The sequence below is a fragment of the Podarcis cretensis genome (assembly GCF_951804945.1).
Source record: "Podarcis cretensis genome assembly, chromosome: 3".
NCBI classification, from domain to species: domain Eukaryota; kingdom Metazoa; phylum Chordata; class Lepidosauria; order Squamata; family Lacertidae; genus Podarcis; species Podarcis cretensis.
The window spans coordinates 40,886,199-40,911,408 of record NC_137172.1 but is presented as its reverse complement, the minus strand read 5'-3'; the positions used below and the strand labels follow the sequence as shown (position 1 = coordinate 40,911,408).

The 25,210-nt window shown below is 45.5% G+C and overlaps 1 protein-coding gene across 5 annotated transcripts in view; it reads left to right on the top strand.

The window, feature by feature from the left end:
• TJAP1 (tight junction associated protein 1) overlaps positions 1-25,210 on the top strand; it is a 43,013-nt gene that overhangs the window by 5,529 nt on the left and 12,274 nt on the right. For 4 of the 5 annotated variants that reach the window (XM_079969258.1, XM_079969261.1, XM_079969260.1 and 1 more), the window contains 4 exons: positions 15,017-15,095; positions 18,057-18,108; positions 20,689-20,846; positions 23,877-23,905. In XM_079969258.1, coding sequence (XP_079825384.1) covers positions 20,721-20,846; positions 23,877-23,905 — 155 coding nt within the window. In that variant the 5' untranslated portion in view covers positions 15,017-15,095; positions 18,057-18,108; positions 20,689-20,720. Of the gene's footprint in view, positions 1-15,016; positions 15,100-18,056; positions 18,109-20,688; positions 20,847-23,876; positions 23,906-25,210 lie in introns of all 5 variants that reach the window. The other variant, XM_079969257.1, reaches the window with a different exon arrangement.

Below are 25,210 nucleotides of genomic sequence, written 5' to 3'. Positions count from 1 at the left end.
GGGAAATAGTGGATAAATATTAGTAATTTTTTTTCAGGGTCGAGGACTTAGTGGTTCAAGTTAAATCAGAACTGCGGTATAGCCAAAAGAAGAGGGATTTTGGAGCTGGAAAAGGATTTTAGATTATTTGAAGCTTCCATGCATAGTTCTTGCGAAACTTCGTTAGGAATTATGTGCATGCAAGAGCAGAGTTAAGCCTTTAGTCTATATAGTATATAAATCTGTCTGGGGATCAAAAAATAAACATCTTGGTGTAGCTAGTTTGAAGAGGTTGAAGAGAGAAGCAGCCATTTTCCTTGGGACATGACCTGTGACTGGTTCACTTCAGCACCAAGTTGGATCTTTGATTTGACTAACTGGGATGGTAACTTAATGCAGTGTTAATGATCATTTCAATGCCCTGGAATCAGCAGAGTCAGACTTTCGCTTCCAGCAAGGTCAACAAAGGTCAAGCCTGAGGCTGCTTTATCATAGTCAAGCTATAAAGTTGGATTCACAGACACCTGCTGCAGGAATTGCCATTGGGAGTTCTGGCTTGCGTGTTTTAATGTTTCAGTTCTAAGCTTTCTTTAATGTGCTTTTGTTTCTCAAAAGGATTAGATCAAACATATATTTTCACTGGGCTTCTTTTAAATGTTCAAGTGAGCACAGCCTTGTAGAAGAAACTACTCCCCCCACCCCCATGTCCTTTAATTTAACCAGTACAGTGGTACCTCAGGTTACATACGCTTCAGGTTACATACGCTTCAGGTTACAGACTCTGCTAACCCAGATATCGTGCTTCAGGTTAAGAACTTTGCTTCAGGATGAGAAAAGAAATTGTGCTCCGGCGGCGTGGCAGCAGCAGGAGGCCCCATTAGCTAAAGTGGTGCTTCAGGTTAAGAACAGTTTTAGGTTAAGTACGGACCTCCGGAACGAATGAAGTACTTAACCCGAGGTACCACTGTATATATGTTTTACATCCCTAGTTCACACAGTAGTTGTGCCTTAATTTTGGCTGTTCCTGAACCTGAATTATGTTTTTTAAAATTATTATTATTTTGTGATATAGTTCCCTCCCCTGAATCTTAATTTTCTCTGTTCTTTATAAATAAATGCTATCAGCTTGAAATCAAATTCTTTCAAGGAAGAGGCAGGAAATACTCAGTGGCACTTGGTAATTTGAGAGGGCTTATTTTGAGCACTGGTTTAAAATTGCATTCATATCACACTGTTGTTTTTGTCTCTATTGCCTTCTTTCCTTCTTTTTACCTTTAAGTAGACATGGTTAGGCTTGCAGCCTTCATCCTTCTAATGAAAGCATGTAATACTTGTTCATTAATATGCCTTCAAACGTGGTGATCGCAGTGATTTCCAGGACATGGATTTTTAAGTTGTTGTAACTTAAAGGGCACATAATTTTAAACCTGTCTGTTCATGATTATTCAAAATAGCTGTCTGTTTCTTAAAAGGTCAAAAGAGTTCGCACACACATTTACATATTTACCTGCTGCTTTGCAGGACACCTTTGGGAGGAAAAAAGGCTAAGGAGTGAACCCTGTACAAATTCGGAGTGGAGTTCCTAAGTGTTGGATGGCACATTGTTCTCCCTTTGGCAACTCTTGCAGCCAAACTGGTGCTAAATATATTGCTCTGCTTTCCTTTGGACCACGTCAGTGAGGCTGTGAGGGGGTTCTTTTCATTTGGGCAACCCAGGTCCTCTATACACGCTGCCAAGGCTTGTGCCTCAAAGAGCGGTCACTTTGGTGCTGCTAATGCAATAAAACCAACGTGGGAGGCAGCAGTTACAAGTAGCCACAGAAGCTGCTGTGGTTCTAGAATGATTTGACTTTACCTCTGGAGGCATAGTCCATCGTCTCAAGACAGACGGATGCCAACAACAACAAAATTTGGATTTATTTGTAATTATATATTTGTTTGTAAAGAGTTGGTAACTACAATCTTTAGAAATAACAAGTTGTTGAAATACTCAAGTACCTTGATCCGGAAACGCATCATTTAAAAATACCCAGTATAAAACCAGAACACAGTTTGTACTGTTAAGACATTTAGCATTTGTTTTAAAATAGGTATACAGTATTTTTACTTTTGGCTAGTGTATGGTGGCAGCTGTAGAATTTCTACACACCTTGTATTGATATTGAACAATTTTTAGTCTTGTGTTGGAATGTATATCTATTGGTATATATATTCCAGCCCTGAGAAATTTAGACTCTCCTGCTTAGATGTGTTTCTGGGGTGGGAGAAGGTTGATTTGAAGTTGTGGGATCTTACCACCATTTCCTTGTTATGGTCAGATCCCCGTTCTAAGAGACCCTTCACCTCTGTGGAGGGGCCTAATTCACTGAGAATCCTAACAGGAAAGGATCCAATACCCCTTCCCTTTCACTGGAGAAGAAGACTATATTCTTCGAGAAGAGTATATTCTTGGTGGCAAATGGGGGTCATTTCCCAGTTACCTATATATAAAGTATATGAAGAGGGAATTTAGTAAACTCCTCTCCTTTCTGCTCTTTTGTGGGAAGCTGAAAGGAAACTCCCTTTTCTCTCGCCTGAGGAGAGAAGGATTGTGTCCCAATGTAAATTTCTGCATTGTTCTCCATTCCAAACCCTGCATTCCCCCCCCCCCCCAAGGCTGGGAATAAGCACCACAAGCAACATTACACACCATTGCTTAGTTCTTCAGAGCCTATAACTCATAAATAAGTAAATAAATGTAGTCTGATCATCTTTGTTGTTGAGACAAAGTCTGTCTGGGTCCTTAGGAAATTTTAATCTGAAAATCATCCACAACAGCAGTAACTGGTGGAATTACAGCCCTTTTTTTAGCTTTGCTATGCTCACTTAATACTTAAAGTGTAGAGAAACCATTGTGTTTGAGGCCTTTAGGAAATAGTATCAAACTTACTGATAAATTTTAATTGAGCAACTGCCCGTTGGAATTTTCATTTCATTGAAGAGTAGTGATTTTAAGGAGAGCAGCATGGTGTCCTCAGAGATTGAAGCACCGTTCCAAAGAAACAAAAGGTGTTTTTCTGTGTTTGTAGAAAGTCTTCAAGGGAAGAGTTACTTCTGTGTTCTCTCTTGATCAGCTGAATAATTTGACTGTTAAGACTGGGGTGGGCATTTAATGATGTGTGTGCACCATGAGGCTACCTATGAATAAGCAATGGTCTCATGCCAGCCGGGAACTCCTGAAGGTGCAGTGATGCTGCAGAAAGTAAGACAACTTCTAAAGGGTATATTTACAAGGATCAAACCTCCCAGCTCCCAACTTGTAGCTTCAGAAATAGCTCTGATAGGATTTAGCGTAGTCAGCGCCCCGGCTGGGTGTGGAGAATGTATTGCCATGTAGTCTTTAGTATTGGATTGACAGCCTGTAATATAAACATTAGTCCAAACACGATCTTATACCAAAACTCCGCCCATGCAAGGAGCCAGCCGTCTTCCTGCCACGCGCCATAAATCGTTTACGGTTTGCTCGTGCCAGTGCATTTGAGAAACAGCTGCACACTGGGATTAGCAGTTTGTAGAGGGCCTCTGCTGAGCTAAATTAGGGCCTACTGCCCTGGTTGTCAATGCTGGTAATGGGGGGGGAGTGAAATAGCAGAAGTGTTTCTCTGCACCAAAAGGCTATTAGTTCAGGGAATGAGGGTGGGGATTTGCGTAGTAGAGGGCAGTGAGTAATGGTGTTCTGGGCTGTTAGAGTAGCTATGTGCTGACATACTTCTTGCTTATGAACAGAGCTGGAATGCCTGATCGATGGTTGCCCTGCATCATGGGGAGATTAGTCACTAAATGTAACCAGTATGCCATCAAGCTTTTTTCTGTAGCATAGCAAATGTGCAGGTAAATGTTAACATGCTGGGGAAGAGAGTAGCTTGGCAGTAGGGATGTTTCGTTGGGATTGCTTTGTGCTCATACAGAATGGCCACCCTTTCCTGTTATTGGGAATGAGACTTTGTGCCTAATATCCTAAAGATATTTCTGTGTAACTCTTAGGTCTTCCTTCTGTCCAGTTCTCTTTTCTCATGACCTGTGCAGTTTTTATTTTTTAATTGCTCTTTTAAACTGTCCTATACTCAAATGAATCCCCTAAAATATAAATGATAGACTTCAGGACAAAGAGTAGCAGCAAATACAGATAAAAATTCAGCAGCAGACATACCTAATACTCCTCAAATTCCCAAACCTTGGAGAGTCTAATCAGTGCCAACAAAAGCCTGGGTAAACAAGTGTGTTTTACTTGGCACCAGAAACCCATCAGTGTAGAGGCTACCTGCACCTCTGTGTCAGGGAATTCCTTAGTTAGGGTCTTCTCTGTAGTGGCACCCCATCCCCTGTCACTATACAGTGTTTTATCCCCACTGAAACACGGAAGAAAGCCTCTTCTGCTGATCTCAGGTCAGCTTGTAAATGGAAACGGGTATTTTGATTCTGGGCTTATTTAGGGCTTTGTTTCTCAGCATTGACACCATAAATTGGAGCCAGAAATTTATAGGGAGCCAGTGCAGGCCACATCACTAGCATAATCCTGCATAGATGCTCCAGGCAACAGCCTAGCAACAGTGTTCTGCACTAGCTGGTGTTTTCAGACCATCTTAGAAGGCATTTCTGAGTAGGAAAAGCATCATGTTTGGAACAGCTTTGACTTGCACTATGGATGCCGGTCTGATATTAGAATAGCTCCATAATTTCTGTGGGATAAAATGTTGGGTGAGATCACATGGAACCTCTTTAATATTCTGTCTTTTTTCATTCTGCAGTTGAGTAAGTGGGCAAGAGGCCACTATATTGTTGGTTACAGAAACAGAATAAAAATGATCCATAAATACACACATGCACAAACAAAAAAACTAGAAATTTTTTTGGAAACCATGTTGCAGAGTTTGGGGTACTTTGCAGAATGTATTATTTGTTTATTAAAAACACCCTCAATTCAAATGATTATTTGGAGGATCAGAAATTAGTTGTGTATTAGTGACTTCCTTTTCCATTCCCTGTTTGAACATGAACCATAGTTTGCTTTGTTGCCTGCATCAGCAAATTGCGCTTTGTGCTTTCTCTCTAAATCAGAATTAGAAACTTACTTCAAACTATGGTTTCAGATTCCAGTTTGGAGGGCAAGTTCTAACCAGAGATTGCCAATTCAGACATCACAATACATGATTGTTAGTGCTAAATGGGAAGCAGAGATAGACACTGCATGCAAGAGGCAAGGAGAGGATGTACAAGTCTGTGGCTTGTACATGGTCTTCTAAAGCACCATTTTGCAGAGCTATCTGATTTTTTATTCATTCTCTTTTCATTTACGCTGGTTGTAAATCCACAATTTTGCTACTTGTGCCCAAGTATTAACCTTAGGACACATTAATAATTCAGCCTGTCACAGATGGACTTCCCATGCTGTTTGGTAAGTAAAACAGTATTTTATTTACCTGTATGTAGTGAGCTATGCTTGGGTACGACCATATTAAAATATTGTAGTTTTATCTGTTGCCATGTCTCTTCGGTTAGCTCAGTTGAGTAATGAACATGTTGATGTTCGTATTATATTTATTTTCTGAACCAAAAGGACATTGATAGGGAGGAAAGAAAAAGCCCAATTATGGCAAGGTTCCCATGTTATGCTAAGCCATGGTTAACTTAACCCAAAGTTTATAAACCATGGTTTGTGAGATGGTTTGTTCATGATTAGTAAACCATGGTTAAGCTACTGGGCCAGGTTCATAAAATGTGGTTTATAAAGTGTAGTTAGCATTGCATGCAAACAGAGCCATAAAAATATTGAGGTGGAAGTACTTAGACATAGGCCTTGTTCCCATCTCACTGGAAACCAAACTATGGCTTACTAGAACTGCACAAACATACTGCTTCCTGCACAAGAGCTTATATCCACTTTGCTGCTCCCTGGTCCTTTTAGCATAGCACTCTGCTGCAGCTAAGCCAGGGTTTGACTTAGTGTGTTGTCTGAACCAGGATAGAGTCTCTTTTTGCCCCTGTTCTGAGACCCAAAATAGTACGAACAAAAGGCCATGGAAGGCTGAGGAGCACAGCTCTAGGTTTACAGGGCTTGATTGTGTTCAGTGATGGCAAATATATGCTCTTTGCAAAAACCTAAATTTCTCAGGCTGATGACATTGCTATGACAGGGTTATCAACAAAGGGTTGGCTAACTGTATGTACCTGAGAACTTGGTGAATACCTGTGTCCAGAACCTTTTCACCTAGGCACAGTCCCACCACAGAAGTTCAAAGGAGCCCACTGATGGCACCCTCTCCAGCACTGTGGAGGTATTGAAGTGGGGTCTACAGCCACCATAAGAGTACTTTGAGCAACACCTCCTGAATTCTAGCAGAGGTAGAGAAGAGGTTTAGTCCAAATCGAGTCCCCACAGTTCTCCTCAGTGCTTATGTCCAGATCACCTTCCCATATAGTTCCCACCAGTGATAATTGGTATATCTGGGAGGCCCCCCTTGAGCTTTCCATCTGACTGGATGCGGAAGTACTCATAAACTAACTGTGAGTAGATACCATCTCAACAGCTTCCACACAATGACCTCACCTGGGCAATGCATATTTCTACTTTTGCTCAGAGTGAAGCCTTGCTGCGATTTGCTGCTAGACACTGTTTTGTTCTTAATAAACAACTGGTATGCAAATATAACAAAATGATTGATAGGCATAAATTCAAAGTCCCACCTCCCCAGCCCATTAGTGTTCCTAAGCAACCATGAGGGCTAGTAACTTTAGTAAAGCAATATGTACTGAAATATAACAGGATCTCATGAGCTGTGTCTTGCAGTTGTTGTTGTTTAGTCATTTAGTCATGTCTGACTCTTCGTGACCCCATGGAACAGAGCACGCCAGGCACTTCTGTCTTCCACTGCCTCCCACAGTTTGGTCAAACTCGTGCTGGTAGCTTCTACAACACTATTAGCATGTTGGACGCCTGGACGCCTTCCAACCTGAGGGGCTCATCTTCCAGCGTCATAACTTTTATATGCTTGTTGTCTTTGTCCATGGAGTTTTCTTGGCAGGGATACTGGAGTGGCTTGCCAGTTCCTCCTCCAGGTGGATCACGTTTGGTCAAAACTCTCCACTATGACCTGTTCATCTTGGTTGCCCTGCTCGGCATAGTTCATAGCTTCTCTGAGTTATTCAAGCCCCTTCACCACGGCAAGGCAGTGATCCATGAAGGGGGTGTCTTGCAGTGCCTTTCCCCAAATAAGTAAATTGAGCTCCTTACTTTGTTTGTGTAGAATTCAACCTACATATAAAACATGGAGTGTTTTGGTGTGTGTTTTCCCTCCACTGTGTGTGTGAGAGAGATATTTCTAACCCTCTCTCTCCTCCTGCTGGGTGTTTGTTGCTGCTGCTGGAAGTGATTTACTTTCCACCCCTCACCCCCACCCCATTAAAAAATCCAGTTGTAGAGTGTTAGCTTTCTGCCTGAAAGGAGTTAACCTTATGATGACTGATGAACCTTGGATATGCTTATTTCAAGGGATTGCATGTTGTCCACAGCACCTGTGTGCATCTACACTCACTGAGTTTTAAAATGAGGATAATTCATTGTCGGTCATGATAGTTCACGGTTTGTTGCTGGCTACTTTTCACATGGGACGCAGGTGGCGCTGTGGGTTAAAGCCTCAGCGCCTAGGGCTTGCCGATCTTGCCGATCGAAAGGTCGGCGGTTCGAATCCCTGCGGCGGGGTGCGCTCCCGCTGCTCGGTCCCAGCGCCTGCCAACCTAGCAGTTCGAAAGCACCTCTGGGTGCAAGTAGATAAATAGGGACCGCTTACCAGCGGGAAGGTAAACGGCGTTTCCGTGTGCGGCTCTGGCTCTGGCTCTGGCCAGAGCAGCGATGTCACGCTGGCCACGTGACCCGGAAGTGTCTCCGGACAGCGCTGGCCCCTGGCCTCTTAAGTGAGATGGGCGCACAACCCCAGAGTCTGTCAAGACTGGCCCGTACGGGCAGGGGTACCTTTACCTTTTTACTTTTCACATGGAAATGTTTTGGAGGTACTGTGAATAATTTGGGGGGGGGGGTGTTGAGGGGAGGGATTGGACAAGGGAGAGCTGATGGACATGCAAATAAGACTTTAATTCTCCTTGTCGTATTCTCTTTGCCCAGCTGTATATAGTAACTTCACAGTACGTGTCTCTTCCTATTCCTATGAAAGTAGACTTTGTTCTCTGAAGACTGCTAATCATGCCCCATGGGGGTGTAATCAGTTATAAGGTATTTAATATATGCAGGCAGGAACAGGCTGCCTGGCCAGGCTGGCAGATTGCAACACTACAATTATAAAGGGCCCCTTTCCCCTGCTCTGCCCGCCCACCAGTGGCAGGATGAGGGCTTTGCCCTGAGATGCTGTAAAACATACAAAGGATAAACGTGGGCGGGAGCTGGGTAAGCGCAGAGACACCTCCTTTGCCTGCCTGCTGTTTTCCTGCTTATCTGAATGCTGGGAGAGACAGTACTGCTGAGACTTGTGGAAGCTGGGAGCAGTTGGAGGGGGTGGCTGGTAAAAGGGCTCCCTCCCCCTTTCTTTTGGTGGAGCCTAAAGGGGCTTTTCTTCATGGGCATGTGCTTGGAAACGAGGAAACGTATTTCAGTATCTTAGAAGAGAATGGGATTTTTGTTGCATTTCTCTAGCTTGCAGTGAGAGGGTGGCACACCCTGCTGCCTCATTGGTCTTACTTCGCATTGCCTCTCTATGTTTTTGGCGCTTTCCCTGCCCATTTTCATTTTTGTAGGCCGTGCCCCCCCCCCACTTTTAATTAAAACCATGGTAGCAAACCTTCCACAACTTTCCAGGTGCTCCCTGTGTTCCTTGATCGTTCACATGAAGCCAAACCACCCCTGGATCGTTGAAGGGCATTTGCTAAAAAGCAAAACAAAACCGATTGTGCTATAAAATGGAACAAACAAGGCGTGAGCTGTTTGTCTTTGCCTTGCAATAACACTTGGTCTGGGGTTCTAACAAGCTTCTACCTGTAAGGGGAGTGGGGCAGAAATTGTCTTGGACAATCTCAAGGCAGTCCTGGATTTAAGTTCAGTGTTTTTGGAGAGAGAATGTGATTCACACTTTTAGTTTCCAAAAGCAAACTTGAAAGCAGAACATTTGTGTGAGACAATTAAGAGGGAAGGCAGTGCCCTTCAGCTTGATCTAGCCTTGTCTGGGAAGCTGGCAACAGCTCTTTTTGAGGTAAACCGTCTCCTATTTCAGTAATGTCCTTTAATTGTATATTATTAGCACAATCCATTCATATTAGTCCTACATAGTGCACACCACGGACAGCTGCTTGTACTTGACAAAAACTGGCAACCGTTTAATTTTGATGGAGACATAAGGTTACCTGTTCATATTGTCCACTGTTACTGTACAATGTCACTCATGTCAGCGCATAAGTGGAGTGGAATTGGCTTTGCTTGTCTTCACAACAGCACTGTAGGGAGGTAAAAGTTGTAGTACTGTATTCTGCTTTGCACATGGGCAATTGACACTAAGCCATAACATAGCCAAGGTGGTCCTATAGCTGAAAGAGAATCAGAGCTTCTCAGTCTGGAGAAGTTTAATAGGTTGGATTCTCATAATTCATTGTTGCCTTTGCAAAGGAGAAGCAGGATTAGAGAACACTTCTGCCTCTGAAGACTTTGTGGGTGCATAGCATGTATGTAGCTCCACCCTGTGTGGGCGGCTTTAAGAGCAGGGTCCCCTCCATGTTTACCAGGCATCTGAGACCTTTGCCTTGATTCCTTGATTTCTGAGGCTTCCTGTTGTGGCAGGTGGCTCTGAGAGGAAGAGTTCAGTAGAGCAGAAATCATATCAGCCTTTGCTGACTTTTGGTAGTGTATTTGTGTGAAAGGGTGTTGAGGTGGAGAAGAGAGAAATACCCTGCCCGGGGGGGGGGGGGGGGGTGGAATGGTAACCGGCTTTGAAAAAGGGAGTTGTGTTAAACCAAACATTAAAGGGTAGTTTAGCAGTTTCTTTCAGCTTCCTTCTGCTAAAACGATATTTTTCGATGGTTGAATTCTGGCTGTTTTGAGCAAAAGCTGGGTTGGCAGGGAGGAAGGGAGAAGCTTCTTACATATTTCTTAAAACCATTCTTGGCTAGAAGGATCCAGCTGCTTCCCAGTTAGCCCAGTCTACAGAAACAAATGCGCATGTGTGCGCGTGCACACACACACACACACACACACACACACACGAAAGTTATCCTTATGAATTCCCCTTCTCACCCTATTTTGTTTGCTTCAGTGCACTTGGTAGTGGCTCCAGTACTCCTCTGTCCGGGTTCACGGCTGAGGCAGTGGTGGAGGTCTGTAGCTGGCATAGTTGGAGGGACTGCGGAGGCCACGTGGGCTTGGCTGCTTGTTTTTGTTCTCTGCTTTGCGTGGAATGCAGTGTGTTTGTCTTTCTTGGCCTGTGGTTTCAGCCTGCATTCCTGAGCATAGAGTCAGCCTGGCGGCAGGCGGCGTGCTGTTCATGCCCTGCGGCTACATGCTTTCAGCTCCACATCAAAGGTGTGTTTAGTGCGTAGCTTGTGCCGTTCTTGGCCACACCTGGTGGCCTGCAGGCACGCAGGTAGGAGGGGCCTGGGTTGTGTTTGCAGACAGTGTTTTAAGGTTTAGACTTCTTCTCCGTACTTATGAAAGCAGAAGAGTTGAGTTTATGTTAAACAGTGGGGGAAAAAATCCACATCCATGGTAACTGAGGAACTCAGCAAGCAGAGACGGTTGCTTTAGGGGCGGGTGGCGCTGTGGTCTAAACCACTGAGCCCACGATGGGGTGAGCTCCCGTTGCTCGGTCTCAGCTCCTGCCAACCTAGCAGCTCGAAAGCAAGTAGATAAATAGGTACCACTCTGGCGGGAAGGTAAACAGCGTTTCCGTGAGCTGCTCTGGTTTCGCCACATGACCTGGAAAAACTGTCTGCAGACAAACATCGGCTCCCTCGGCCATTAAAGCAAGATGAGCGCTGCAACCCCAGAGTCATTAGCGACTGGACTTAACTGTCAGGGTCCTTTACCTTTACCTTAACCAGCAGCAGCACCTAAAAGCCTACAATAACTGTGCCTGTTCCCTGCAAATGGACTAGCTTGTGCTCAATTCAACTCCTGTTGAGGTGGGGCCACTCCTGCATGTTACTGGTTGGATCCCTGATGACTGGATTAGTTGTTTGAGCTATCAGACTGTACCTTCTGAACTGAAGGGGAAATTGGGACTCATCCTACTTCTGCTCTCAGGAGAGCAGCCATGGATACCTTTGGTCCAAATGTGTGGCGTGCTTGGCATCTGCCTGTTCCTGCCAGTCTACACAACAGAGGTAGTTCACATCAGTGTGGTTGTGGGGCTGTTCTGGAAGGAAAGATTGACTAGGATGCTTTCTTCCTGGTTGAGTGTGCTCTCTCCAAGTACAGATGATTTAATACCTTTATAATTGAAGATCTTGCCTGTGATTGAAAGCCCATATTTTGGGGTGTTGTTCTTTGAACTGTGGGGGAAAGAGTTTTATGGAAACTGCTTTTCAGTGGGTGCTTCCCATATTCCCAGCTGCGAGCTACAATACTTTGCCTGGTGTGTGAAAAGCTGCTGCTTAGAAAAGTCCTTGTGGTCAGATGTTTCCTTGATCCGCAAAAGCACTACCAATTATTTTCTTCCTTTATTCTCCCAATCTCTTTGACCTCCCTGGACACATCCCATATACCCAAAGGGTATGCATATTTTAAAAGTGCACATAATGGCATGTTAATAGCATACGGTCAGAAGAGCTCACCTCTTCCCATTGGCAGGAGCTTATGGTGGTGGATCTCAACAGAGACCGCAAGTAATACTTTCTTTTAGAGTGGGTGGCTCTGTGGTCTAAACCACAGAGCCTAGGGCTTGCTGATCAGAAGGTCGGCGGTTCAAATCCCCATGACGGGGTGAGCTCCTGTTGCTCGGTCCCTGTTCCCGCCAACCTAGCAGTTCAAAAGCACGTCAGAGTGCAAGTAGATAAATAGGTATCACTCCGACAGGAAGGTAAACAGCGTTTCTGTGCGCTGCTCTGGTTCGCCAGAAGTGGCTTAGTCATGCTGGCCACATGACTGTATGCTGTATGCTGGCTCCCTCGGCCAGTAAAGTGAGATGAGTGCCTCAACCCCAGAGTCGTCTGTGACTGAACCTAACAGTCAGGGGTCCCTTTACCTTTACCTTTACTGTTCACATTGCATTTTGTGAGCTTTTGAGCTTTAATGGTAGGGTTATGTGAGGATACGGAGACTTGCTACACAGCGATTACTCAATATAGTGCAAGGTGCACTTACAGATTTTTATTCTGAAGCTCTGTCATGTTCTTTGTCCAGAGCTGTGTGCGGGATGCTCCTAGGATAACACCTGATGGAGTGGTCTGGAATTGTAAGGGTTGTAGACAAGACTTTTAGGGTTGAAAAGCCAGGTTTGTCTTCTGCAGTGCAACCTCGACTCGTTCTGGCTTGTCTCGTGTAAGAACATAATAAGTCTTTCTGGATCAAGGCCCATCTAGTCCAGCATCCTGTTCTCGCAGTGGCCAGCCAGTCGCCTGTGGGAAGCCTGCAAGCAGGACTGGCGTTTGGCAGCACTCTCGCCATTTGTGAGTCCCAGAAAACGGCGTTCAGAGTCATATGATCTTGTTCAGTGGAGGCAGAACGTATCCATTGCGGCTAGTAGCCACTCATAAGTAGAATGTGGTACTTGTGTGTTCTCTAGCCTCCTCCCCACTCTCCTTGTTTGTAGTGATTGACAGTGGAAGGAGCCGATGGAGCAGCACACTATTTTAAGCAGGCTTATAAATAAAAGAGAGACGAAGGATTCATCTAATAAAAATATATATAAGTTCGTGAGAATCCCTGTGACAACACTACCGTTCTCTGGCTAGAGCTAAAGCTCCCTCTCCTGGACGTACTTGCTTCACTGCAGTTATTTAACAAGGAACAAACTATTGATGTAGTGCCGGACTACATATTAAATTCAGTTGTGTGTTTCATTCCCCTGACTTTTTGTCTCTTCTCCATGGAAAAGTAACTGTGGAAACCATCATCAGGACCATGCAACTTCCTCTCCAGCCCCCCGCCCCCCCGTAGGAAAGCAACGTTTTCCCTGCCATTTGTCTACCCTGGGAAGAGTTAAAAGCTTGTATTCCACTCCCAACAACAGCCTCAAAGTTTGTGTTTCATTGCATAAATAGAAAAGCCAGGGGAAAGTAGCATACAATTGCATGCCATTTGTTGACTGTCCCAACATTTACTTAGCTTGTCAAAGTTTTTGATAGAGTCCCTCTTCACTGGTTCTAGGAAACAAAATAATGTACAAAGTAATGAAGGTTCGGTTTCTTTAGATTTGTAGAAATAACTTTGCTGCAGTACAGAATACTGACTGCTGAAGGCAGGAATGACAACCGTGTACCAAAATAATGTTTAGGGGTTGAATCTCCAACCTCAGTCCTTTAAGGACTCAGGAATCAGTTAAGTTGATTCATCTCATTTTCCAGTGGTGTGAAAATTGTTAGGCATGCTCAGCCGTAACATTTGTATTATGAAATTAGTATTGGAAAGGTGAGGAAATTGAGCTTCTGCTCTCTGAACTGGCCATAATCAAAGCTCTCAGAAAAACAACAGCAAAAACTGCTCCCTGCTTCTTTGGAAACCTGGTTATCTAAATCTTCAGCTTCCTGTTGTAACCTGTTTTTTTCTCCGCAGCTGTGCAGCAACATAATGAATCTGCTTGTGTTTTGGTGGTAGCTGAGTGGTATTGGGAACAGTGATTGTGTGTTGTTGATAAATTTTTAAAAAGGCTTAGGATAGAAGGTGGAAGACAATAATCCGCAGTTCATGGAATCATTGATGAGTTTGTTTAAGAATGGAAGTGCATGTATGTGTGTTTTGAACAGAAGAGGAAAAGTGGGCAGTTTGGGGAATGTGGTTTGTTTTTTATAGTTTCTTCCTCCATTCTTTTGAATGCCGAGTTTTCTTAGCTAAATCTTCCAAAGGCTGCATTCATTTTCTCAAAAAAATGTTATCAAACAATGATGCGCGAACAAGGCCTGTGAGTTTGACTCTGAACTAAATCCAATTTGTAGTTAAATTCCATTGGTGTTTTGGCATAAATATGAGAACTAATTTTGTGGAATTGATGTTGCTTTTTAAGCCTTAACATGGGTAAGCTGTGACTGTGCTAGTGAACTAGAAGGGGGAAAGCTGTGGGAGATTGGCTACTTCACGTGATCCCTGATAGCATGACTTAGAAGCATCTTACGATACGACTAATCCAGAAAATAACGTAACTTAAAAGTGTTGAGGTTTCTTAGTTTCCTATGAATGTGGCTTCCTTATAAGTTATAGAGACTGAGCTTTTTAAAACCAAGCTACTTTTTCTTTTTACCATTATAAAGCTAACTGTAAACTATCCATTGCTGTCACTTGACTTTGGCTTTAAACTTTTAAAAACCTGTTTCTCTCAGGGAGCTGCTATTCTCCAGTTACTCTAGTTGTCCTTAGATAAGATTACTTCTCAAAACCGGATGGAATACCGAATTGCAGATTGTATTGACTTGCTGCTCACTGAGCTCTTAACAGCATCCAAGCCTCTCTGTGGCCAAGTGAGGGGCACCCCACACAGAAGATCGCTCCTTTGTCTCACAGCAAATTAGGTTGGGCTGTTGCGACTGAGGTGGAATAATGAACGTATCTGCATAATTCATGGCAATCTTCTACTCCAGAATAAATGCCTGTTCAATAAGTACATCAAGCAGTTGAATATTCCTGTCTTTTTTTCTTTTTTTTTAAAAAAGGGGAATCGTTTTAAAGGCCTTTCCAGTATGCTGTGGAATTGTGGCCTGATGCTCGGGTTCTGTGATACTCATTGAAAACCTAGTTAGAATACTCTGCGTCCAGCGCTGACTATGTTCTTGCCTGTACTGTGGTTTTCTTTGTGTGTTCCTGCGTGTCAAGCCGATTGGTAACTCTCACAAAGTTCCCTTTCCCTGGTTTCAGAAGCCGTTGCCCAGATGCTGTTGGATGCGCAGACTCAGAGCCGGGAGGGCGAATATGTTTGGACAGGACATCACTTTGGGTCTGTAAGTCCCTTGTTTTATGAGAGGCCTATGTGGGGAATGTCTGCAAGGGGTTATGCAGTGGTACCCTGGGTATTTTGTCATGTGCGATGGGCGGGAGGAAGGGAGCTGAGCAGGGGACGTGTATGTTGTACTCTAGAACCCAGCAGGACACAGGAGAAGCGCGTGGGAATCAGTGCATGTTCCACTGTAGAGGACAATGTCTCTTGTAGATGAGGCAAGGATGACAAAATGCTGTTCACATGGACCGGGCTCTTGGTTGGATAATATCCTAGGTTTTAAAAATGCACAGGAAATAAAAAGGCTTTTGCCTGATATCAAAACAACACAAGGACCACACGAGTCTCTCTAGGGGAAAAGGTTTCAAAACCAGGCTGCTATAACCAAAATGGCTCTCTCTGTGGTAGTCACCCACCTAATTTCAGAAGATAGGAGCATCCAGTGAAGGACCTCTGACAAAGATTTTAACACATGAACATATGGGGGGGGGGTGGAACTATCCTTGAGGTGGCTGGACCCTAAGGCATCAAAGGCTTGAAAGACAGGTGCCCACAATGTAAAATTGTGTTCAGAAATGGGCCTATAGTGAGTAAAGCCTTTTTTCATGTGACTTCTTGATAGTTGTTGCAATCCTTGGGGTCTAGGGAAGGCTTCTTTAAGCCTTACAACCACCTGATTCAATATTCAAGATAACCTCTGAACTTGTAGGTGAACTCTTCTCTGCTAGCTTTTATAAGCCATAAGGGGCAAGATTGAGTACACAGTTGATTGTCAACACCCCAGCAGGTGCCTTACTCTCATTCACAGGCCACAGCTATTGAAAAATCTTAACGAAAAAGAACCAGACCGCATGCTGGGCATGTTCATTGATTAAACTGCAACACTGGTGATGTTTAAGTGGGAGGCATGCAAGCAACCTTCTTGCCAAGGTGCATAGCAACTTAGTTCATGTTTGGAATACCATTTGGAGAAGCTGCACTGCCCTCACTCCACCACAGAGTAGACTTGTGAGCTCTTGATGTATTTTATGATCATTGCAAGTTTTTCAGCACTGTGTTTAAGCCATCTCCCTAGCCACTTCACTGTCCCAACTGCCTGGTAAATCCAGGTACTGAGTGGGACCTATTTAGCTTGCCACATGCTTAGGAGTAATTGTGTCAATTATCTGAGCCACATCTGCATTCCACAGAGCAACAAAGGTTTCAACAGGTGCCCCAGTCGTGCCACTAGGAAGCTCCCAAAGGATTCTCTTAGTCTCCATGGGCAGACCATCTCACTAGGCCCACCATCCTTGTGGAGGGAAGAGCCCGAACCCAACAGGAAGTTACCTGACCACGACAATTGTTCTTGTGCTTGCCTTCCCTGACAATAGAACATTTCTCTTCTGCTGCTTTACATTGTTTGTAACTTGTTTTACTGTGTAAACTTTTGGGTTGCATTTTGTACTTTTTATTAAGCAACAAACCACCATGTTTATTTAGTTATATGACCTCTATATGGTTGTGCATGTGTGTACAGATACATGTATAATATATTTTATGCATTTGAAAAACTAGGATCTTGCAGCTTTTAAAATAAATAAAAAAGTGAGATTCTCAGGCTGCTGAATTTTGCACCTGATGAAAACAATTGTCCTGTTTCTGTGTTTGCATGGAATTGGAGAGTATGCTGAGCCTTCTTGGAAAGCCTCTCCCCACCCCCACAAGTCTATTCACAGGCACCGTGCTGCGTTCCTGTATTGTTGGACTTGGAGAAGTGTAGATCTAGTTATTGCTCTGTGGCCTTGGAACAGAATAGCTATGCTATTGTGAGATTGTTTGTTCTGTGCTAGTTGAGGCCCGAAGAAAACACTGTAGTAAGGAAAGGGGCCAACAAGCTTGTTGGGGCAGGGCCAATCCTAGGGCATCTCAAAGACTTGTTTCAGCAGCTCTCTTGCCCAGCACAGGCCCTCCTGGCTTCCTGTTACACTAACTTTGTTTATGGCTCTGACTTAGGGTGTGGAGTTTTTGTACACATAATGTAACCCCAACTCCAAGGGTGGGTGTCATTGATAGAGGAAAGTAGCTGGGAGGGCCAGGGAAAACTTCAGCAATGCAACCCCACCAGATTGTGTGAGAGCTTGAGTGGAAATAGCAGGCCAGAATCCTATTCTCCGACCTGTTGTTCTACCCCTCTGTTCAAAGTTCCCTGACCTTGTGGGCATCCGGTTGTATATATGCCATGCCTGTACATTTTAGGCTCATTTTGCTCTGAGAGCTAGGCATGGGAGAGATGATCTGTGGTAAAGAAGGTGAGGGACATTCTCTTAAGAGGGCCAGCAAATAGTTGGTACAGATTTCAAAAGCATCCCCCCCCCAATACATCTTACAATTCCTTTCAGAAATAGAGGACAGTGTGGTCTGTTTCATGGGAATCTGCTGTCCACCTTCATTTTGACTCCTGAGCCTTTTATGAATCAGTACCTGAACTCTTGTTTTCTCATGGATCAGTACAGCAGCAAATAGTTGTAAAATCAAAATACAGTCGTACCTCGGTTCTCGAACAGAATCAATTCTGGAAATCCGTTCAACTTCCAAAACGTTCAGAAACCAAGGTGTGGCTTCCAATTGGCTGCAGGAAGCTCCAAAAATAGTTCACAAACTGGAACACTCACTTCCGGGTTTGTGGCATTCGGGAGCCAAAGCGTTCGAGAACTAAGCTGTTTGAAAACTAAGGTATGACTGTACTCAGTATTACCCTTTGGTGTACATGGGAAAATGTGCTCTACCAGAATGTTTTGTTGACAGTTTTGAGCTTTATTTAGGTATTTGCAGCTATTCCCCCCACCCCCATCTGACCTGTGATCCTACAGATTGGGCTATTTCAGGTGGGGACTGACATAAGTGTTTATTCCTTGAGCTGGAAAAGAGAGGAGGAGCTGAGCTCCATAGTAAACCGTCTTTGTTTTCCTCACTTTTTAGGTTGTTGGGTTGAGTGCCTTCTTCATGAGGCTTCAAATCTGAATCCAGGCTGGTAAGTTCTTCAGCGTATCTGTTATAGGTTTAGCTGTGGGGATTGCCTCATACTTAGGCGTTGCACTGCTCCACATTTGACCTTCCTTCAGTGAGAGTTGGCCAAAGAGGCCTTACCCAATCCCCTTTATGAACGAGATGTACATAAGAAGTCGTCATATATCTGGTCACTACTTACCCATCTAGTCCAGTTTAGCCTATTTGTTGAGGCTCCCCAGGGAGTCTCACTCGTGTCATCTGCTCTCTGGTCCTTTTACCTGGAGATGATTCAGCCTGGGGCCTTCTGCATTCAAAACCATAGCTACTACTGAGCTATGATTCTTCCTACAATGAGAAATGTAGAGCGCTAAGGAAGCCCTTCTCAAGACTGACCCCAGATTATAGAACGTTACTTCCAGGAGGTCTCTTAAATGGCCAGCCTTGTTGTTGTTGTTGTTGTTTTTAGAAAACCGTAAGTCATTTCTGTTTAAACTGGTTTTCAAGAATATACTAGGACCATGTTTAATTTGCAACCAGTTATCTTTGCTCATTTTTGCGCTTGCTGTTATGATTTAATTAATGGATAGTTTTTACAGCCTTTTTTGATTAGCAGGGTAGCATGTTTTAATTCAGTGGGTTCAGTACTGCGGGGGGAGGTAGCAAAAGGCACGCACTTTCACCCATGAGTCATCAGGTTACTAGAGGCCTTACAGAAGCTTTGACTGCTGCAGTCTGGAAGACGTGGTGCCTGCAAAACATTGTCATTGGTATTGTAGCTGCCCTGCGTTTACCTCCAGCTGTACAGATATGTTTTGACTTGTGTGTAATGGAATGCTGGAGGGAACCATGGGAGTAATGGGACAGTTCCAGGCAGTTTAAGCACAAAGGTACTGTGCCTTCTTTACCCAAATTGTTATTGACTTGATAAGAACCCAGTGGCTCTACAGAGCAAAATGCCACAGAGAAGCTGTGTTTGTTTCTTTGTCTTCGTTTACCTCTTGCTCTGCTCTAAGCAGGCATTACAATAGGCTGACTCTTGAGGGCTGCAAAACCTATGATGTTGGGGTTTTTTATTGCACATTGGCTGAAGGAAATGCATTCCTTGTGGAGGAGGAAATGGACAAGAAACTGCTTGCTTGAAATGAAGGTGCCTTCAGCAAAGCATTCCCTGAAGCGTCATACTCTGGCCATGTCTGTGCTCCCTGCTCCTTTAGCAGGCCTCACCTTTTCTGCCCTGACTGACCTTTGTTGTGAGCATGTGCTTATTGTCACTTTCCTGCAGTGCCAAGCCTGCTGTTTGCCCTTGATGTATGTCAGTAGTAGAAGTACTTGATGCTGTTACATCATTCTAGCGTAGTACTTAGAAACGGAAGCAAGCCAAGAGCTGTGCCGAATCCAGCACAGGCAAGTTCTGCGTGCAGTCCTTGTCTGTAGAGGAGTATCATCTGTTAAGGGCGTTCTAGTTGATGAGATTTCACAGAGCAACATTTCCTGTATCCTTTTAGCTACCTCAGGAAATGCTGTTTTGGGGCCACATGGTTTGTGAACTTTGCAGGGGCTGTGAGGACTGAAAGGCCCGAGGAAGGCAGATTCCAGCTCCCTTGTAATATCATAGAAGGATTTCATGGCTGAGCTTCCGTCAAGCCTGGCTGCCTGATTTCTGGAAGGCTTTTGGACACTTGACTTGCATTTGTTGACAAGTTTATAGTCTTGGCCAGCAGCAGAAGGATCATTGCCCTTGGCTAATTTTTTACCTACACAGCAGAAGGCAGAGGCCTCTTGTCTGTGCTTTCAGGAACATTTGCATCAGTCCTGATTCTCCCCCCCCCCCCGCCCATCCCCATTATAAATTGCCTGCTGCTTCTTGCGAATGCTGTCCTGGAACCTGACACAGGTAGGTGCTGTTCATGGCTCATAGCTTTTACAGAATGTAGGCCTGCGTTGTTAAGCCCTGATGCAGTAGCATAACTCAGCAGCTTTCAGCAGGGTTCCTTCTGTCCTAGAAGTGCCTCCAAGCTTTGCCCTTAGAGTGGCAGTGAAAGTGCCTCTCTCTGCCGTTTTATCCCTGACACACTTGGGAGTAATTTGGCTTTAACTAATACAAGCACATAATAACTCCAGCCTGTCGGCATGCTTAATGCCTGCCGTTCTCTCCCATGTAGTCCCTCTTGGCAGCGACAGCACAAGATCAATAGCTCCTGCCTGGCCTGTCATTCCCGCCTGCAAGGTTTTCAGTTTCCATATCGGAAACGGCCTTTCCTAAAGAGCCCAATCAATATGCTGCTCTGAGGCCTGTTCTCGTTTGCTATATATAATCTGGACACACACTGTATGTTAGTGTGTGTATGTGCATAACACAGAGAGAGAGAGGATGAGCCAATCCTCTGCTCTTGCTGGCTGGGAGGACACAGCTGTGCTTTTTCTTCTTCCCTCCTTTTTTACTACAGCTGCTTTCCAAGGCTCTGGCCTGCCTCTTTCCTCGGTTCTCTGGATGTTTGGCTGCTGTGGGACACAGGATATCTGACTGCCTTGTGGGAACGTATCTGGGCTGAATGGGGAATATGTGACTCTCTTTCTTCTCTGCAATTTCTGCTCTCGGCAGGTGACCTATTGTGCAAGTCAAGCGAGGGGACAATGACGAGCACTGCACCTTCCAAGAAGCCTTACCGCAAGGCTCCTCCGCAGCACCGCGAGATCCGGCACGAGCTGCCCATCCTGCGCGACGACCAAGATGGTGTGATTTTGGCGGAGCAGAGTCAGGTAACTGAAAGCCGGGCAGCTAAGGGCCTGGTCCCGCTTCGTCAGCCGAAGGGGTTTAGTTACCCCAAGGCAGGCCAGCCCAAACAGCAGGTGGATGGGTATGAGGTTTGCAACGTTAACTTTTCTTCCTGGTCTCTGGAGTCGAGCAGCGACAAGGAGCTAGCAGGGTGCCAAGCAGAGCTGAACCTGAAGAGCCGGACTCTGTCGCCTGTGCTGCTTCACAGCGGGAAAACGGGAAGGCGGAGTGTGAGGCACTGTCGGCACCCTAGCCGCGGGCGGCTCAGTAAGTTCATGAGTCGAAGCGTAGAGACGGTAGTGGTTTCTGGGGACGAAGGCCGGAGGCCAACTTGCTCCTTCAAGAGTAGAAGCCTGGAGCGCTCCCTCATGTTCAAAGAGCCCGCTGAGATCTTAGCACCTAGGAAGTTCCATGTCCCATCGACCCACCTGCCCCTCAAGGGCATCTTGAAGCAGACAGACATGCTGGAAGTGCGGCCTGAGAGCCTGCGCAAATCTCGCTCGGTGGAGACCCTGGCCCGTGGCCGCCGCTCACGGAAGTACAGCGACCCTCAGCTGTGCCTGAGCAGGCAGGACAAGCGCGGCTCTGAGCACAACAGCGGGAGCTGCTCTGACTCTGTCAGGCGGAAGGAGAAGATCACAGAGGAGAAGCTCCAGTTCTCCAAGTTCCTGGACGAGATCACCCACCGGGTGCTGAGCCCTGTCCACTTGCACTCCTTGGGGGAGGGCAGAGCAGGAGAAGGGAGCCAGGACTCCCCCACTTCTCCCAGGTGCTCCACACCAGAAGGGCAGAAGGAGAGCCAGCCTGAAGGCACCAGGCGGACGGCTGAGAAAAGCCCTCGGCTCACTAGGAGGAAAGCAGAGCGGAGGCGCGAGGGTCTCGATGTGGTACCTTGCCGTAAGAAGCTGCCAGAGGAGATGGAGAGGGCTTCCAGGCTAAGGAGGAAGCCCGTCTTGGTGAGGACGGACAGCAAGGAGAAGTTCCTCTCCATGGAGAAGCGGGTGGTGGATCTGTGTCAGTATCAGCTGCAGCACCTGGCAGAGCTGGGCTTGGCAAGGGTGTCTTCTGAGCAACAGCATCTGCCTCCGTGGAAGACGCTGGGTCAGGAGGGAGGGAGGGATGAAGGGCAAGACCAGAGTGAATACCCACCGCGGCTCGTGTGGCTACAGCCCCTGGGCTGCAGAACTAGCCCGAGGCCAGTGCTGGAGCCGAGCTACTCGGGAAAAGGGCCCTTCTCCCCTCCCTCACGTTGGAGCCAGGAGGAGGGCAGTGCCTCACCCAGAGCCTCCCCTTCCTTCAGCTTAGCGCTAAACAAGGTAGGTGCTTAGTGAAGAGGGAGTGAGGGACAGATGTTTGTCTGCCAAGTTTTGTCTGTCGTAACTTAGAGCAGATCTCCTTGAGTCTCCGTGAGGTTTGACCAAAGGGGTTTTATTCCCAAATATTATCCACCCAACATGTTTCTTATTAGCTCATTCCCTGCTTGTGTTGATCCTTAAAATCGGAAACTGAGCCCACATGCTTGAATACTGAATATGTCATGCTTTCTGAGTAGCCCATTGATTTTCTTCCTTCCTTATGGCATCCAGGTTGCCCTGGGTACGCTTCTTTGGAGATGCTTACCTGTCGAGTGCCAGTATATGTGTTTGTGGCAGCTTACCTGTTTTGCTAAACTGCCCGGTAAATTCCTCAGGCACCTTTGTAGGAGTCACAGTTCTTGAGAAAAAATGCCACTCACTCCCATCCATCACGGAAAGAGGTTCTTAAGCTGAGTGTACCCTAATGAAAAGGCGTTTTGTCTTTGCCCAGATCTCTCTCCTGCCCTCTTATATCAGGCATTGCATGCTGGGAGATTGCCAGTTGCCCCATACTGTGTAATCTGATAGGGCAAATCTTGCTACAGTCAGTACGTTCAGGACCACTGTCTTAGGCTGGCATGATTGGGCACCTGCCAAGGCCCTTTGCCCTAGCAAGGGGCCCATCATTGAAAGCCCCCTGGACCTAGAGATGCAGTGAGCAAGCAAAAAGTAGCAGAGACCCGGGCAAACTGGTAGATAAGCAGGTGGTAGCAACAAAAATAAAAAGAATGGAAGCAGGCAGTTGCAGTTTGCTGAGGGTGTTTTGCGCAAGGGTCCTCCCCAAAATCTGAACTCAGCAGTATGTGTCAGTATTGTTTAGGGATATTAAGTCCGTATGGTGTAGTGTTTGATTAGGTCTGGGAAGGCCAGAGTTCAAATTCCTACAGAGGCAGGATGCTCACAGAACGACCTTCGACTGCTAACACTCTCTAGGCCTAACCTACCTCAAAGTCCTTTTTCTGAGGATAAATTGGGGGGTGGGGAGAGGCCCTGCATGCTCCCCTGAGCTCCTTGGAGGAATAGCTGGTTGGGAGGGGGCCAGGAAATGTAAGAAATAATTAAAAACAAAACAATGGCATGTAACTTGAAGTGTCTTCCTATACAATGGGGATTGTTTTAAGATTGTTGGTAGCGGTCTCATTTGTGTGGTGCTTTACCTACGTGTATGGTGGCCTGAGCAATATAGAGTACAGGACAGTATATAGTATTTGCTGGCCAGTGGGTATCCTAAATGCAGCGTGGATGCTCATGGGCAGTAAAAGAGAACAAAAAAAGTGGCTGGGAGTATCTCCCTCGGTCTGTTCATTAACGAAGGATCGTATTCACCACAGAGCAGGTCTTCGGTTTTCATAGTGAACACTGTAATGCTGTCAATTTAAAGCTGTCTAGTGACTGAGATAATTTAGGCTGGTATAGTGCAGGATTGAATCTTAACCGCTCTGAGACCTCTGGGTATAGGGTGGTATATAAATTCAATAAATAAATAAAATAAATAAAATTAATCCCATCTGGGTGTGGTTGGACCAGAGCTCTTTGTATGAGAATTAGAGGGTGCTGTGGGTTATATCCATCTGGCACTTGTATGCTTCAGTTTGCCACTCTGAAAACTTGCCCATATTTTTCAGTGAGATTCTTGCTTCTGTTTCCTTTTTTGCACAGGAGCCCTTGACGGATGCAGAAAGGATGAGGTAAGTATCTTCGTCGCTTTCGTTATGCAAATCTTTATTTTCCAGGCTACTACATTTATGCTCATTCTCTGAACTTGTGTGATGGCTTTCCCTTCCTTTAAGGCTCTACACCAGGGCTGGGGCCTTTTGGGTTTGATGAGCCAGATCTTCATCTTCCCCCACCCTGATGGGCCAAGCTTGGTAGGTGGGTGGGACCACCTACCTGCCAATCATCTGGTGTCATAGTGACACCAGGTGATTGATAGGGGTGGTCCCACCCACCTATCAAAGCTGGCCTTTGGGGTGGGGGATATACTGCCCAAGTGGGATTAAACACATATCAGCTAAAATTTAAACCTGCATTCTGCAGCCATGTTTCTACCTGCCATCACACATTATGTCAAGCGTGGAGAAGATGGGTTTGGTTTCAGGACCAGAAGGTGTCACCTGGCAGGTCAGGTTTACCCTGGCCTTTGGCACCTGAGATACTCAGGACCCACCCTATTATTGTGACTGAAATTTGTTTTAATGGTTTTTAATACTGAATTTCAAATTTATGTAACCCGCCCTGGTAATAAATTTGATGATGATGATAATTTGCAGGCCAGAGGTTCTCTGCTCTGTGCCCATCAGGAAGCGTTATCTCACAAGCTTGATGGTGCAGTGGCTGGAACGACGATCCCGGAACTGATATAGCTGCCTCGGGCATAGATGCCAAAGCTAGTGTAGGTGGAGAGCCAGCTGTACAAGCACAAACAAAGGGTCCAAAATTTACATTAGGTTTTCAACTTGCTGTTCCAGCAGGAAGAGTGGATAGGCAATCATTCATTCCAACAGCAGGCATCTATTTTAATTTCTTGAAAACATGTTTTAAGTGCTATTATTTGAATGTGATCTGCTGTGCTTGGGATATGTCCTTTGTGCAGTCTCTCTCACTATGAAAGTCAGATGTGTAAAAATATCTGCAAGGAGGCAGCAATATTTTGGACTGCTCTTAAATCAGTGAAGAACAAACCCAATGCAATAGTAGCAGAACTGTTGGGAGACTTTGCGCATGCAAGCAGATGTATGGCTGGGGCAGCAGAAGACTTCTGTGCCAGTGAGCCGTTATGCAAACATAGGCTGTATCTTCCTCCATAGACTGATTCCACTCACTTGCTTGGAAACTGGGTCACTTTTCCTCTGTGAGGGTGGAGATGGGCCGATGTCGACTGACCCGCCTCCCTGCATCCTTGCTAGATGTTTCATGGCAGCACGTAAATTATTGAGTGAGTCTCATCTTCCAGTGGAGGACACCTAAACTGCACAGCCCCATCTGGCTACTGT